At 31.2% G+C, this 17,067-nt stretch overlaps 1 protein-coding gene across 1 annotated transcript in view; it reads left to right on the forward strand.

The window, feature by feature from the left end:
• LOC139499615 (platelet glycoprotein V-like) overlaps window positions 1–16,697 on the forward strand; it is a 45,129-nt gene extending 28,432 nt beyond the window's left edge. Inside the window, exons 12-14 of the mRNA XM_071288362.1 lie at window positions 12,398–12,565; window positions 16,014–16,181; window positions 16,662–16,697. Of these exons, the coding sequence (XP_071144463.1) occupies window positions 12,398–12,565; window positions 16,014–16,181; window positions 16,662–16,669 (344 nt within the window). The 3' untranslated portion in view covers window positions 16,670–16,697. The remainder of the gene's footprint in view (window positions 1–12,397; window positions 12,566–16,013; window positions 16,182–16,661) is intronic.
• The last annotated feature ends 370 nt before the right edge of the window (window positions 16,698–17,067 follow it).

A 17,067-nucleotide genomic window follows, 5' to 3' on the forward strand; every position in this document is an offset into this window, starting at 1 on the left:
AGCCAATATATCATCCACATATTTACAAATGTTATTACATTTTTTAATCAGATGTTGTTTCGATGAGTCTTTTTTATTTAAGTCATAGATGGTAGCTCACAAAAATACAGAAACAGGTCTTAAATAAGTGGTGCACAGTTATTCCCCATCGAAATTCCGAATACTTGACGATATACTTAACTAGCAATTTTAATTGTTTGCTAAATTCCGAGATAGCTAGGAATATCTAATACTCCCCATAATGAACAGCAGGCCAACTGACTCTAAGAAACATATTTTTTTTTAGTTTATGTTTTTGCCCATACATTAGGTCGTAAATTTTCTAGTTTGAATTGTTTTAACTTTAAATTTAGTTGTTTCTGTGCCTTTCATGGCTGACTATGCGGTATTGGCTTTGCTCAATGTTGAAGTCCATATGGTGTCCTATAGTTGTTAATTTCTGTGTCATTTGGTATGTTGTAAGAGTTGTCTCATTTGCAATTATACCGAATCTTTTTTTTTACATTAATACTTGCACGAGAACAGCTATTTTATAGAACATCTCTTGAAGACAAAACGAAAAACACGAGAAAACAAAACACAACAAAACCAAAATCTCAATTTTTTTTCTTCAGTTTACTGTATAACTTTGCGACAAAAGATAAAAAAAAATATTAAAGGAAAGTCTGCTAAATTGATAAGGAGTTCAATAATTATGTTTGACAGCCGCGGTCAAATTAATGTTTGAACTGGACAATATCACTAATTTGCCTAAAAATTCATCACCCAAATGTGTTTATCATGTAATTTCATTCCTCTACTTTGCTTATCATTCAATGCAATATATTAGAAAATAATTATGGAATTGTGTTAAAAAAAAAATAAACTGTCCACACTAGGGACTATATTTGTGAATAAAGGACAATTAATTTGTTCTCAGATCCTTTTTAGTAAGAAACTTTGCCGTCTAACAGAAATTTAATCAAAACCCGCTAACCAATTTGAGAATCGACATTTCACTATATTAAAAACTACTATACCTCATATATATATATGGAGCATGTCATCATTACTTTGATAATAACCGAATAGATCCTCCTTGCTTTTCCGATGCATGAAATATGCATGAAATATGCATAAACTTTAGATAAAAAAAATCAGAAAATGGTATTTTTGTTTTCATTGCGTTATCTGTTAATTCAGAAATTTTTGCGAGATTTTTACCAATGAGAAAAACGCGACGGAGTGAATATTATAATAATGATAATTCGTATTTAAGAGCCCGCAGCTGCTACTCAGACTTTGTTAAACTTCTGAGCCGATCGTTGATGAATTAGGGTATGGCAAAGAATGTCTTACTTTTTGTAATGGTGTCTTGTGTTTTTGCCAATGTGTATTGTCTGTATGTCGCTTTGTTTTCCTTTTTTGATGTATGTTTTTTTTTCTTTCTTTTTATAGTAATTAATATCATAACCAATTGCAGACAGCTGTGCCCCTATTTATTTTTACATATTAACCAACTATGTCTGTTTGTTATGTTCATACAAAGTTGTCAATATAAATGAATTTTATGCGACTGTCATAAACGTGAGAGATTTAGCTAGCCATAAAACCTTTTTCGTCATTAGATAATGCCTTTTACAAGTCAAACATATATGACAATAGTTATCCATTCGTTTCATGTCTTTTGGGTTTTAATTTTGCCATTTGCTCACAGACTTTCCGATTGGAATACTCCTCGGATGCTCAATATTCTTGTTATTTTACTTTTTTATTTATATCAGAATCGTTTATATGCATGAAGCTTTCCCTGAAACTGTAATAATCAATTCTGCATTTTCGTTCAGTCTTCAAAAATAGAAAATTATAAATGGACGTAATAGTTTCTGTATTTACAATATGAAGTATATTGTATGTTGTTTGAAATGTTATACAGTAGATCAGTGGTATGTTTGTTATGGCGTTATGAAATCTCTATATTATAAATGAATAACATAGTTTGTATATTGTATGGTGATAATTGCCCGATATATTATGTTTGTGATGGATTTTTTTCAGTATATGGTTTGAAGGCGTTATTTAATGATAACATGGCATGCTCATGCCAGCATATGTTATTGAAAGTGTTATATGTTCACTATATGACATGTTCAAGATTGCTGTCGGTATACCTTATATGTTGTGTAAGATTGGTCATGTTTTTTTTTATTATTAAGTTATTGTATACAAAAAGAAGAAAACTACAAATTTCTATCAAGATTTATTGCGAAAGCCAAATATTAAATGATTCAAACAAAAAGTAATGTCAGCAGTTGTACTACTTAGTATACTAAATACATGCCACAAGGCGCCACTTCATATTAGAAAAAGGTATCATACAACATGCGGACAAATATTGCTCACAGATAAACATTTTAAACTGAATGAACTCTATTGATGCATTTGAAAGCTACCGAAAGAATCCTTTAAAACACATTTTTCTATAAATATAAAATTGTTATTGAAAAAATAGCACATAACAAATATATAGAAGTATCTTTAAGATAGAGTCAACTGAACATCCCCTAAAAAGAAATATGAGGGGGAAAACATTGACATTTATTTCAGATAGTTTGAAATCATATATTTGAATTAAAATGCAGTTGGCATGTTTTTCATGTTTTCTTTCAGCCAGTTTTAAAAACCATCAAAATAATATGTGAGACACAAATACCAGTTTACATTTATCCATACAATCTCTTGTGAAACCCGTAAGGTAATATATGAGAAAAAAAAACAAATTACGATTTAACCCTTCATCATCATATTATACAACCCTCCAAAAGTATATATGAGAAACAAAAACCAGTTGATTTTTTCCCTACTACAACCTCATGAGAAACCCTTCAAAATGATATATGAGAAACAAAAACCAGTTGATATTGTCCCTACAAACTCACGAGAAACCCTTTAAAATGATATATGAGAAACAAAAACCAGTTGAGATTGTCCCCATAACCTCATGAAAAAACCCTTTCAAATGATATATGTGAAACACAAACAAGTTGATATTATCCCTATAACATTGTATAACCTCATGAGAAACAACCCTTTCAAATGATATCTAAGAAACAAAAACCAGTTGATATTATCCCTACAACCGCATGAGAAACCCTTTTGAATAATATATGAGAAACAAAAACCAGTTGATATTATCCCTACGACCTCACGAGAAACCCTTTCAAATGATATATGAGAAACAAAAACCAGTAGGATATTATCCCAACAACCGCATAAGAAACCTTGTTAAACGATATATGAGAATCAAAAACCAGTTGATATTATCCCTACAACCGCATGAGAAACCCTTTTGAATAATATATGAGAAACAAAAACCAGTTGATATTATCTCAAAAACCTCATGAGAACCCCTTTAAAATGATATATGAGAAACACAAACAAGTTGATATGATCCCTACAATCTCATGAGAAACCTTTTTGAATTATATAATAGACAGAAATACAATTATCCCTATTACCTCATGGCAACCTCTTTCAAATGATATATGACACACAAAACAAAAAACAGTTGTTATATATCCCTACAGAGTAATTTCAAATTCCTCAAAGTGATACATGAGAGAGAAAAAAATATTGACATATATCCCTACAATCTCATCTAAAACCCCTTAAAATTATTCTATGAGAAACAAAAACCAGTTGATATTATTTCTACAGCCTCATTTGAAACCGTTAAAAATGGCATATGAGAAACAAAAACAAGTCGAAATTTAGCCTTACTGCCTCATTTGAAACCCTTCAAAATGGCATATGAGAAACAAAAAACAGTTGACATTTATCCTTACTGTCTCATTAAAAATCCTTCTAAATGATATATGAGAAACCAAAACCAGTTGACATTTATTTCTATAATCTCATGTGAAACCACTTAAAGTGAAACATGAGAAACCAAAACCACTTGACATTTATTTCTATAATCGAATGTGAAACCACTTAAAGTGAAATATGAGAAAACAAAACCAGTTGACATTTATTTCTATAATCTCATGTGAAACCCCTTAAAATGAAATATGAGGAACAAATACTAAATGACATTTAACCTTACAGCCTTAAGTGAAACATAAAGTTTATCGTTGGTTTTTTTTACTTCATGATATTCTTCATTAGTCTGTGATGAGATTTCCTTTTCAATTTTCTTGCTTTCTTCCATTCTCCATCTACAGAAAAGAGAAAGTTGGAAAATGATATTTATAACCGTCATTGTAATAGATTTTTTGTTGTATAATGCATAATCTTTTTATATTACTGCTTTATTCTTGAAAAGAGAGGTGCAACTACAAATCACAAGTCACAGAAACATTGACAACATTTTGGTAAAAAAAAAAAAATATTAAGATTATGATGTCAATATGATGGAATGTATTTTAGTGTCAAACAAGTGAGAGGGATGGGAAGAAAGTTTTAATATAGAAATTGGTGACGAACAATGGAAAAATATTTATTCATTAACTTTCAAATGTACTATAGAAAGCAAACTACAAGCTTTTCAATATAAATTACTATACAGAATAGTCTCACATAATTATCTTCTTGAAAAATATAAACTTTCCTTAACTAATGAATGTGCCAGTTGTAAAGAAATAGAAACTATAGAGCATAAATCTTTTGAATGTACAGAAATAAAACAATTTTGGAGAGATTTTTCAAATTGGTGGTATTCAGTTTTTGGAGAAAAACTATTCTTGAATAAAGACATTTTTGTGTCATTTTTGGTGTATTGAGTTCTGATAACTTAGTTCTAAATTATTGCATTCTACAGGCAAAATATTACATTTATTATGTAAAGAACACACAATTAGACAGACTGTTCATATCTGTGCAATCTTTTCTTAAATTTTTGAAAAGACATCTGGAGATATTAGAATATTTATATATTTTTAAAGGCAAACACGAGTCATTTGCCAACAGATGGGGGGAATTTATGAAAGCTATTTAATTAAATTTATTCTTTAATATTGTTATAGTATAATGTATTCCAAAGTATTCTTAAGACGTATCATATACTGAATATTCACACCACTATCTTGTAATTTTTTACTATGTCTTATTTGCATAATGTCAATAGTATAACAATGCCATACATGTCATGTCATTCACTTATGTCTTGTAAAAATGTATGTATGCACTGTAGTTTGAACACCAAAAAGATCAATAAAAAAAAAAAAAAAGAGAAAAAAAAAGAGAGGGTTAGCTAGCTATAAAATCAGGTTTAATCAACTTATTTCTACATAAGAAAATGTCTGTACAAGGTCAGGAATATGACAGTTGTTTTCCATTCGTTTCATGTGTTTGAGCTTTTAATTTTGACATTTCATAAGCGACTTCCCGTTTTGAAATTATCTTGGAGTTCGGTATTTTTTAATTTTGCTTTTACTAATTAGATACCGCGATGAATGACGGGTTATCGCCTTCACGTTGTAAGAGTATGGACGAGTATGTAAGATGTCGTTTGTTTTGTCCCAGCCAATATTGTATGTAGGAAAGAATTTGCTATATTTTTGCCTGTACTTTGGAATTAAGGAACAAAATTAGCCGGTTGGTGATTAGAGTAGTGCATCTGATTTTCATAATATATCTAATATTGTTTTGTCTTTTGTAATTTTGCTTAATGAATATGAAAAGAATTTTGTATTCATATACTTTTGAATTTAAGGACAATCTTATGTAACAATATTACATGCAGTGCATGAAGATTTAAAAAGAATAAAAATGTAGTCCTGTCATCGAACCAATAATTCTCAATGAAAATGATCATAAATAGTCGTAAATATGTAATCACCATACCGTACATAAGGGTTTCATGAGAAAATAAATCGAGTTCTATTACCTAAGCAATTATTCAAAATGAAATGTGAAATATTTAATATAGAATATCGAATCGCCTTACGAATTTAAACGTTGTTCAGGACACTCCAATTCGATTCCCAGTTCTTTAGATTTTCCCACTCCTGTAAGGAGAAAATGACTTTTCAATACAAAAAAAAAAAGACTTCCGTAAATTTTTGTCCCCATGCCGCTCCAAAAGTAGTTTCTCCCTGATTTTTTTCCACATACACGTTTTTCTATTGCATATATAGCTCCGATCAATTCAAACGCACGTGTGATAAATCGACATGAGAAAAGGGTCTACATGCATAGCAATATAGCCATCTTACTCTGGATGTTGTTTTAGAACAAAGCAAGAAATAATCATCTCATACATCATCTTGATCCTAAAAATAGATAAATAGTTCCAACTGGATTTCAAGCATCCAATAAAAAAATCATTACCATATAATGAAAACAACTATATCAAAAAAAAACGTAATATCTTTAAGGGCGTTCTTTTTGGGATGCATACAACAAAGTTTTTTTGACGAAAATAATCAAAATTAAATAAATCACAGTGAGACAAAAAAAGTCTTGTATGGAACAGGCACTACTAAATCAAACTATATGCATACGACCATTTTTCTTCTCTTTTTTCCATGAAGTAATGCAGTTCAAATTGGTTTGCCCTTAACTAATACGTGTTTCAACTGAAATCAATGATATTTTTTTTCCAGAGAAATGGAAAAAAATAACTTAAACAGTCTACCATCGGGGTTGTTTTCGTCGAATATAAAACTTAGGAGGATGTAAGTTTGGTTAATTTTTAACATCACAATACAATTTTAAAAAAGAAATTTACTTTCATTTTTACCAAATGATTGAAATTATAATGAAAATAATTAAAAATTTCCCAGTATTCATTAGATCCTGAGACGGCGTATTAGATTGTTAAATTGCAATCACATAATGAATAAATATGAGGTTGACGTATTGGTGATGCTTCTGAGAAATAATATTTCATCACAAAACATTGATGTTGGTAATAGTTTTAACAGTTTACAGGCAGACTTGTTTTTGTGGCACAATGTGAAAATGTCAGTAAAGTTCATATTAAACATCAATATAATGTGGTTTTGTGGATTTAAATAAATGAAAAAGAAGAGATGGAAGATAAAGGTGGACATTTAGAACTCATGGGTCGAGTTGAAGTGAAAATGCTACAACATACGAAAGCCAACGATACAAATACAAGTTCATAAATCAAGACATGGAAAAACTAAACACTGAGCAATAAAACGCCATTAAAAACTTGGCGTGATCTCAGATTCCCCGGTATGGTAGGCATATCCTGTACCACTAGTTAAAGACTATTCGAATCGAAATGACAGAAATGTGTCCTAATTGTTACTTTGTAGTCTGATAGAGTATGGCGATATTGTATAAAAGAGTGGTTATCTACATATCACTTTACCATTATACCGTTATAAACATGTCTTACCGCGCAACATTTGGTATGTATGTGTCTGTCACAAGTCAGGAGTCTTTAATTCAGTGATTGTCGTTTGTTGTTGTACTACAGATTTGTTTTGCGTTCTTTTTGTGTACATTAATTAGTCTTATAGTTTTCTCGTTTGAATTTTTTTTACATTTGTGATTTTGGGACTTTTTATAGCTGACTATGTGGTATTGGCTTTGTTCGTTGACGAAGGCCGTACGGTGACCTATAGCTGTTAATTTCTGTGTCATTTGGTCTTTTGCGGAGAGATGTCTCATTGAAAATCATACCACATCTTCTTATTTTTATTTATATTGACATGATTGTCACTGGACGTGCAATCAATCAATCTATTGTATCTATGTTCTCGTGTTCATTCTTCATCCAATGTCTGATAAACTCCATTTTGAGCACATCATAAAAAGCATGTGTTGATATCAGATGGTTACAGAGCGTTCCTGATAAAGATAAATCAAGAAAAGTGCTCGAACGCATGAAATTTATAACTTGCTGTTTTCCTTTTTTACAGCGCTGGTTCGATATCTCTGCTGGTTGACTATCAGCGTATCCTCAGCCCAGTAGTCGGTATTTCAATATAGATGGATTTGGTTATTTTTTAGGTCTTTTTTGGTTATAAAGCTCTTTAATTGTTTCAGTTCTTATACATCCTTGGCTATATTCGGCTTTGAGCGTGCCTGATGAAGATAAATCCCAAAAAGCGCTTGGGACGTATGAAATGTATAACATGATGATTTCTTTGTGCAAACAACTGCAAACTTTAAACGAAATAAGTACATATAGTGCATCCCTATTGGCCGACTTGTTTGTGTACTTATATGAAGCATAATTCACACAAACGTTCACGAAGACAAAGATAAAAGAACATCTTTCTAAGTTCTTTTTCCTCTTTATGATTCATTGATGATATCCTGTCACTTCAGTGGTTGCTTTTATTTCACATATTCAAAGGATGCTTGTCCTTTAGGTAATACCGAAAGTAGAATGTCTGCTTCATAATTGATCTATTTCTTAGCATTTACACATCTAAAATATACGACAAACATTACGATTTAAACTTTCCCGTTGTCAACTTCCCTTTTCACAGCGGTTAAAACTCATCAAGGATACCATGCTTATAATTTGGTATGCCAGACGCGCGTTTCGTCTACATAAGATTCATCACTGGCGTTCAAATCAAAACAGTTGAAAGGTCAAATCAAATACCAAGTTGAGGAGCATTGACAACATACCCTTAGCCCCATCATATGGAGATTACAAATCTAAATTGTTACGTGCCTGTGTATTCACATTATATGTGAATTTAAGGCGTCAGTTCAAATCTTGTAAATAGATTAAGAAAAAACAAATCCAGGTAACAAATTCAATTTTTGGGAATTGAACAGGGGTCATATCCTGACTCCGCCAGGGTAAATAAAAGTAAGGAGTGAAATCCCCTTGAAACATATGTTTACACTAGTCATACTACACATATCCATGTTTACATAAATTATGAAATATGCAGTCATTTCGGTAAATTGACTATTTATAATTTTTTTAATTGTTCGTAACATGAAGGTTTTTCAACTCCAGATATATATTGCTATAGCCAAACTTGAAATTTTCAGTTCATATCTCTATTGCCTTATATTTGAGTTGGTCTTCGATTCTTGGAGTTTATTCGCGCGCCACTGATAAGTTTCATGTGGACAAAACGGTCGTTTGGAGCAAACAAATTAAAGCCTGGTATCGTGTAGGAGTTTTTCGGTCACTATCACGATGTGTATGTGTCTCTTTTCACAATAGAAATGCTTTCTCGATCTTAATTCTTTAAAAACATTAATATTACCGTTGTCCTATATCTGTATTGTATATTTATCTTTATTGATCCAATTATAGATTTTTAATTGATTGAATCTTAAGAAGTATAAATACTACTCATATCATGTTTTAAATGCATATCACCGAGTTCTAGATGCATACAAAAAAAATCCAAATATCGCCTAATAATGTATAACAATGTTTATTAGTCAATGACTTAAAATAAATTAAAAATTGTCCATTTCATACGATTTCATGTATCTGAGAGCTGGTCGTAAATACATATCTAATACACAAAAAGCAGGTTAACACAACATTTTTACTGGTCTTAATACAGGATTTCAACTTCCGGTTTTTGGTTCAAAAAGGTGTCAGAAAATAGATATGTGTATCACGCTTAATATAAGTTTTCAACATGTTTGATGTTGAGTATTTTTCATATGTTGGACTATTTTTTTTTGAGTATATACAATTGTGGACAGTACAAAATGTGAATTGTCAACAATTAAAGATTATTTATATGAGGTCGCAGTCCGAAGTGAGAGAAATTTGTAGGATGGACAATGTTAAATATGCATCGCTTCGAATGGGCCACATTTGTTTAAACCATACCAACTGGTCTTTTGAATCATTGAAAACACATGTTAAAGAAGATCTTGAACATGTCGTAAAGTTGTAACAAATAATTTTTCAAAACAGTTTCGCCAAGGAACTAAATTGTACAACAAATAAAGACTATTTCTGTGATGTATTGGTGGCCCTTAAAAGGGCCGTTTGTGAAAGCTATCCTCGGCACCAGATGGATTTCAAATACTTGTTTCTTCGTCTCCAGTCCACGGACCAGTTCTTACATCGACGTTGCCATTTTGTTTTTCATACATTAGTGATGTCATTTTCATAGGAAATAACTCGTGTAAAATTTGAGAGTTGCAAAGGTTTATATCAATCGGAGAAATAAAGGGTGATTCGTCGCACATTATTTTTTTTTCAGGGTTATTCGAAATTCCTTGCATCAGAAAGATATTTAACCCAAATAGTTCATATTGATCCCGTATGAGTCTTCCTACCGTTGCGTCTTTTCTTTAGTCAGCTTTTGGGGGTTATCTTACGTCAATGATTAATAAAGGTGTCATAAAATGGGTATTTTCGTATTAATCCTGTAGTGTGTCCTCGTACAGTCGTATTGGGGCTCGATCAGCTGATTGGCCTTCGGCTACGCTTCGAGCCAATACTGCTAACATCAACCTAATACGACTGTTTTTGAAAATAATAATGGATTAATACTGCAGGTTAATTTTTAATTTTTGAACTTTTTTATTTCAGAGATTTAAACGAGAATGCTTTTACAACCGTTTCAGCCAATATATTTATGGCAATGACAAATGTAACGGCTTTGTACGTATTATATTATTGACTTGTAATAGTATAATGATCATTATTATATACGACATAGAATGAACTTAAGAAAATTATACAAATGTAAGGGTGTTAGTCTCGTAATTTTTAAGTCATGTCATTGGATAGAGAAAGGTATCGTTTAAATGGAAACTACTCAAAGATGCTTTTAGATTGGAGAAAACGAGTTAGGGTCATGTTCTGTTAACATTCGTGTAACTTTTTATGAGCTTCATTAAAAAAAAAAGAAGAAAAAAAAACGGAAGTATGAATTTGGGCAACAGTAATTTAGCGAATTTCAATTGTGTTATTTGTCACCAAAAAGAAAACACAATTTTTATCAATTTTTTCTTGATTAATAGGATTTTTTTCTAGCATGAAATATTCCACAATCTTTTTCGCCTCATTTCTCTAGGCGGTTTATAATCCGTTTTATGGAATTTTAATCCCTCTTTCAAAAATCCTGGTTCAGTTTCTGTGCATCATCCCCCTTTACTTGTTAGACTTGGGAAAAGGACACAATCAGCTAACATACAAATATGATAATTTTGCTTGTATGTAAAGATCCAAGATCGCAAAAACATGTTGCTCTATATCTGAAACACTGACACATCGTATTTCAGTTTAATTCAATATTACTTTGCAGAACTTTGAGTCGAAACCAATTGTTATGTTGCAATATGACCGATCTCTTTGAATGGGCAGCCATTCAAACAGACGCTAAACTTTATGGAGACTGCACAGATTTTGGTATAGTCACAAACATCCAAGAGTTTAATATATTGAACTGTAAAATTCCAGGTAGGTAATTCAATAGTATCTTATAAATTGACTTCGAGTTCAGTATAATTTACTCTGATAAGAAACACACATAAGAATAACACACATTACAAGATTTGAAACAGAAATCGTATAAGGGACGACATCAAAAGTTCAATGTAGGATAAATAACTTAATTCACATAGTTTTTTCGCTGAGCCCCCCTACCCCCCTTCCTAACTTAATTTGGGAAAAATTGATTTACCTATATGAATATAATGTAAAATCGATTTTAGATTAACAAAACTTCCAGCAATGTTGACCCCCCACCCCCAAACTAATCGATTTAAGTTTTTTTTATCCTACATCGATCTTTTGATGTCGTCCCTTATATAGGTTATTATAAATAGAGAGGTAATGAAAAAATAATCATACAATGTCAAATTGGTTTATTTGAACTAGAAACCATACTCTTAACAGAAGAAAAACACATTTGATGTATTCATGTACACATGCATAACCTGTAATAACAAATCCGATGTCTATGAAATTTGTTGCGACTGTCATACAAGTGAGATGTTTGGCTAGCTATTAAACCAGGTTTTGATCCACCATTTCTTAAATAGACAAATGACTCCCCCGAGAATATGACAGTTTTTATCCATTCGTTTGACGTGTTTGAGCATTTGATTTTGCCATCTTATTACGGACTTTCCGTTATGGATTTTTCTTGGAGTTCTGTAATTTTGTTATTTTAATATTTAGGAATGCTTGACAATCAAGGTAAAATCACTATAGAAGAATGGTCAGTGTTTACTGATGAGCTCATAAAGATGCATCACTATCTTCATTAACGTTTTATGTTATATTCTCTTCTAGGCATCTAATTACTTGGGCGTTACACAGTTAAACGGTTAACAAATCTGGAGGTACAACTATACTTTTGAAAGCCAGTCGAATAATATGAATCATACTATAGATTAAAACAAATCGATGTTTTGAGAAAATTTTCTCACTGATACGAAATATATTGCAAGGTTTTACAAATACATCTAATTTTACATATTTTCATTTCCTAAGTTGATGGTCAGTGGGGGTCGTGGACAACAACATCGTGTTCCATGACATGCGGTAATGGCACGATATATCGAAATAGAACTTGCAACAACCCCTCACCTTCTGACGGCGGAAACATGTGTCAAGGTGTCGACAACGAATCGACAGTTTGTAATCTAGGTGATTGTCCAGGTAAATATTTCTTAAACTGTACAGAATTTAAAAAAAATATATTCAAAATTCGAAATCCTGGTCTTAAACATGTTAGATATGTAGTTATACAATGAAGAAGACTTATCGTCAGATTTATGGTATTAAATCAAATGAAATAGAGCCAGAATTAAGTTAAACTTTCAACGAAACACCACATGAAATAAATAGTTACTGTACCCCAATTTTGACATTTTAACATATTATGTCTGTTAATTTTCCTCACGCATTGTTGTCAATATAATCGAATTTTATGCGACTGTCATACAAGTGAGAGGTTTAGCTTGCTATAAAAAGCAGGTATATGACAGTTGTTTTCCATTTGTTTGATGTCTTTGAGCTTTTGATTTTGCCATTTGTTAAAGGACTTTCCGTTTTGAATTTTCCTTAAGGTGCGGTATTTTCGTTATTTTACTTTTTACATATTATCGAAAATCAACACAGAAATACATTTCGTTTAAAACGTTACTTTATACGTCTTGAAAATTGTTTTTAAGTTTAAAAAGATCATTGTAAAGACGTAGGATATTCGGATTGTCAGTTGGCCAACATTCATAGAAACAAAAGTAAAAATAATATTTTACTAACACTAAACTGAACAAAATCAAACAAAACTAAACACAATTACAACATTTGTTTATAAAGAGAATTTCCATTTATATTTAAATTATTTTGTGTGGTTTTAATGATTATGGACTTTCCGAATTGATTTTCCTCTAAGTTCAGTATTTTTGTGATTTTACATTTTACCAATACTTTTTTTATAATTTCTTAAACTTGACACTCATTAATATGAACTTTATTCAAATCAAAATCACACATTCATGGGCATGGTCACAATGTAGTTCGTTTAAGGTGCATTTGGGCCTATTCTAAATCTAAATTTGATGAGAAACCAATTTGATAATGATAACATGGTGGTTGACGGAGTATTTTTTTTTCAATTGGGTATATTTGAATCTAACCCTCATATTCATAGTGTTATATTTTATATGAATTATAGTTTGCGCGGGAGCATTACTTACTTACACGCCTGTTTTTGTGCAGATCCTTCTGGTGCACCTTAAATCAAATACAGTTTTGAGTTGGTCTCTTGTTGCTTATACTTATTTGTCTGTATACGGTATAGTGTTGTGTAAACTTTTGGATTCCTTTTCGTCGATTGTCTTCTTGGTCATGGTGTGTACAGATTTCGATACCACGTATTTTGAGTTTGAGTTATTTTACTTGGCGGCTTTTTTTGGAACTCTAGTGCTTGATTTTCTTATTCGACTTACCAAACTGAACGCAAAACAGTGTGATAAAAGAACTTATAAGTTCTTAGGGATGAAAAGAGCAAGGCATAAAAAAAATGAAAATGTTCAGAAGACAACTTTTTCTATCGTTATAGGAACTTTTTTCACTATTAATCATTACATGAAGAAGACGAATTTGTTGTCTAGTTGCATAGTAATTATGCAACATAAATGTGTATTTGTAAAACTATTGACTGTTTCTTTAAATATCTTTCAACCGCTTCGGTGGTCTATAGTTAGCATGTTCATCTGTGATGCAGAAGGTGATTAATAAGATCTCGACCGGATCAAATCAAGAACTCTGTATTTGCTTCTTCTCTGCTATGCAAGAGGTGTCTTCAAGCGTGTGTGCGCGTCTGAGTCATTTCGGAAGGATAACATGTCTTCCAAATTCATATTCTAGGTTCATATTCAAATTACATTAACATGTGAAATGCTGTAATAATTACAACCAAATGTAAAGGATCATCATTCATCCATTCAATAAGGATGTGTCAACCACATAGCAGAGTAGAATGTATATTTAAAGTACATTCACAACTATACATTAAACACCAATCCATCCAACAGTGAAGAATTTATCAATGCATATTTCCAGTAGACATGTGTTGATGGTATCACTACTACTTAAACCTGGTCAATAAATGGCACGGCAGCAAAAGAGGCAGCAGTAGTAGAGAATATTTTTAGTGAGACCGTACTTCTTTAAATCATCCTCATTGTAAACTGCCAAACACGCATATTTGATAGCACATGTAGTATATATATACAAGTGACACCCAGCAAATATATATTAGGCTTAATGTAGAATATTGTATTAAGAAGTATTGTGTAAACTCATCACAGATACCAAGCTAATACTTGTAAACGCCAAAAGTGTGTTTTGTTTTACCAAATTTCACCTGTGACGCCCACATTACAAATTAAAAGGCCACATAAAGTACGAAGTTAAAGAACATTGAGGACCCAGATTTCCAAAACGTATTGCCAGATGCAGCTTAAGTTATGTCTTCCTTTAAATCTGTTAGGAAGTATTAAAATTAAATTTTATAAAAATATTTGTATAGGTAAACTACGTAACACTCCACTACATATTATATCTGGATTGCGTTCAATATGGTAGGTGCTACGTTGGGCTACTATCGAACGTGCAGCTAGCCTATCGGCTTAATAGATCTAGATAGACCAAAAAATGTATGTTTCTAGAAAATCCAAAAAGGCGTCAGAAAGGATATAATCCATCACGTCATTTTGATAGGCTAGCTACGTAGCTTATCGGTCGACATAGATAGATATCTAAGACATAACGGCTATACTAGTTGCTACGATATTGAAAGCAGCACTGTCAACTTTTTAACAATATTAACAAATGTGATATGAAGAGGGGTATTACGTAATAGACGTATACAAATAATTTTATAAAGTTGACGTGTCATATTGAATGGTTGATAAAATTCCTTAATATAAATGTGAATACCAACTAGCATTCTTGATACTTACTTCGTATATCCAAATTGAAATTTGTTTGATTTTTTATTAATGTACATGTACGTCTTGAAAATATAATCTCCTACATACCATTAAAGTCAGAAAGAAACAAAACAAGGGTTGTGTTTTGAGCGTACATTTATTTCCATTTGAACGGTCTGTTTGTTATTTTAAAATTCAAACGAACATTAAAAAAAATAGTTACAATGCTTTTGTTTTGAATTTGGAATAGATGCTTGAATTGTTGCTTCTGATGTCATTTTCATTAGGACGATAAAACACTAAGACCAAAGATGAATAGATAATTAAAAACAGAACGATAAAACACTAAGACCAAAGATGAATAGATAATTATGGACCACTCTGCCTGAGGGCTTTGGAATCTTAATTTCAATATAATTTCTAAACCAAGATTCAATAATGGATAAAATTGTATTCTGAAACGTTTTATGTTTCTTAATTACAACATATACAAGATTGAAGTATACACAGCTAATGAAAAAAGGAAGCAGATATGTCTTTGAGCCTAATACAAATAAAGCACAACGTACTTTAGAAAAAAAATGTTTAAATCACCATCACCTTGCAATACTGAATATAAGCCATGTATATTTTTTAACAATATTCTTTATTCTTTTGTATCATAGTTGATGGACATTGGGGCCTCTGGTCGTCTGTGAGATGTTCTGTTACCTGTGGTAATGGCATAGGAATAAGAACTAGACGATGTGACAACCCTGCTCCTTCTGGTGGTGGAAATGGTTGTGTTGGTTGTGATATGAAGAGAAAACTATGTTCCTTGGGAAAATGTCACAGTAAGTAATATTATAATTTTTGTATATCGTTTCTGATGACAGTTGTACTTTTAATTATTGATTGACATTTACACTATTGCTTGGCATTTACGGGTAAATAGTCAAAGCATTTTTTAATTGTGATATTTTACCAGACATGTTATAGCTGTACAAATATCAAACCCATTAAAAGGGCATATTTGACAATCCTTTCCGTAATTCAACATTTTTTTTCTTTTTCTCAATTGCGCACAAATATCCGAATCCTTGCAGCGAACACATTTTAAGTGATGGAACAGGGTATGGATTCCTTAAAACAACTGATGAATTAAGTGATATTTATATTGAAGACGCTACAATACGACTTTAAAAATATAAATCGAGATAAAAATGCAATATATATATATATATATATATATGTGTGTGTATTATATTTATTATAACTTATTTTTGTCTTTTTGTCTTCAATTTCATATAATGCCTACAATTTCTATTTTTCAGAATCGTGAAAAGATGCAGGCAAAAACAAAAAAATAGGTAAATATAATTACAAATGAATTACTTATATACAATACTTGTATAATCTGCACTTTTTTCGTATTTTTTGCACCTAACATTATTAGTTTTTCATCAACTAATAAGTTTTTAGTGTCCCATTTGATCCCTTTGCATTAGAATAGTAAAAAAAGGAAAATAATGCTTTCCAAAAAGTACTTTTTTTTATTGTAAAAAGACGCAAGCCAAATCAATATTTGTTGTATTTTGAAAGGTTCTAAACAAATTGACATTTTCGAAGCCATTAAAAAAACATAGGAACTTTTAAGACTATTCTAGTTTTGGAAATTCAGGTTATTTTTGTATGTAAAAGAGATAAGAGAAATAATAAAAAGGCGGAACATACCGATTG

This window comes from Mytilus edulis, chromosome 12 (assembly GCF_963676685.1).
Source record: "Mytilus edulis chromosome 12, xbMytEdul2.2, whole genome shotgun sequence".
NCBI lineage: Eukaryota > Metazoa > Mollusca > Bivalvia > Mytilida > Mytilidae > Mytilus > Mytilus edulis.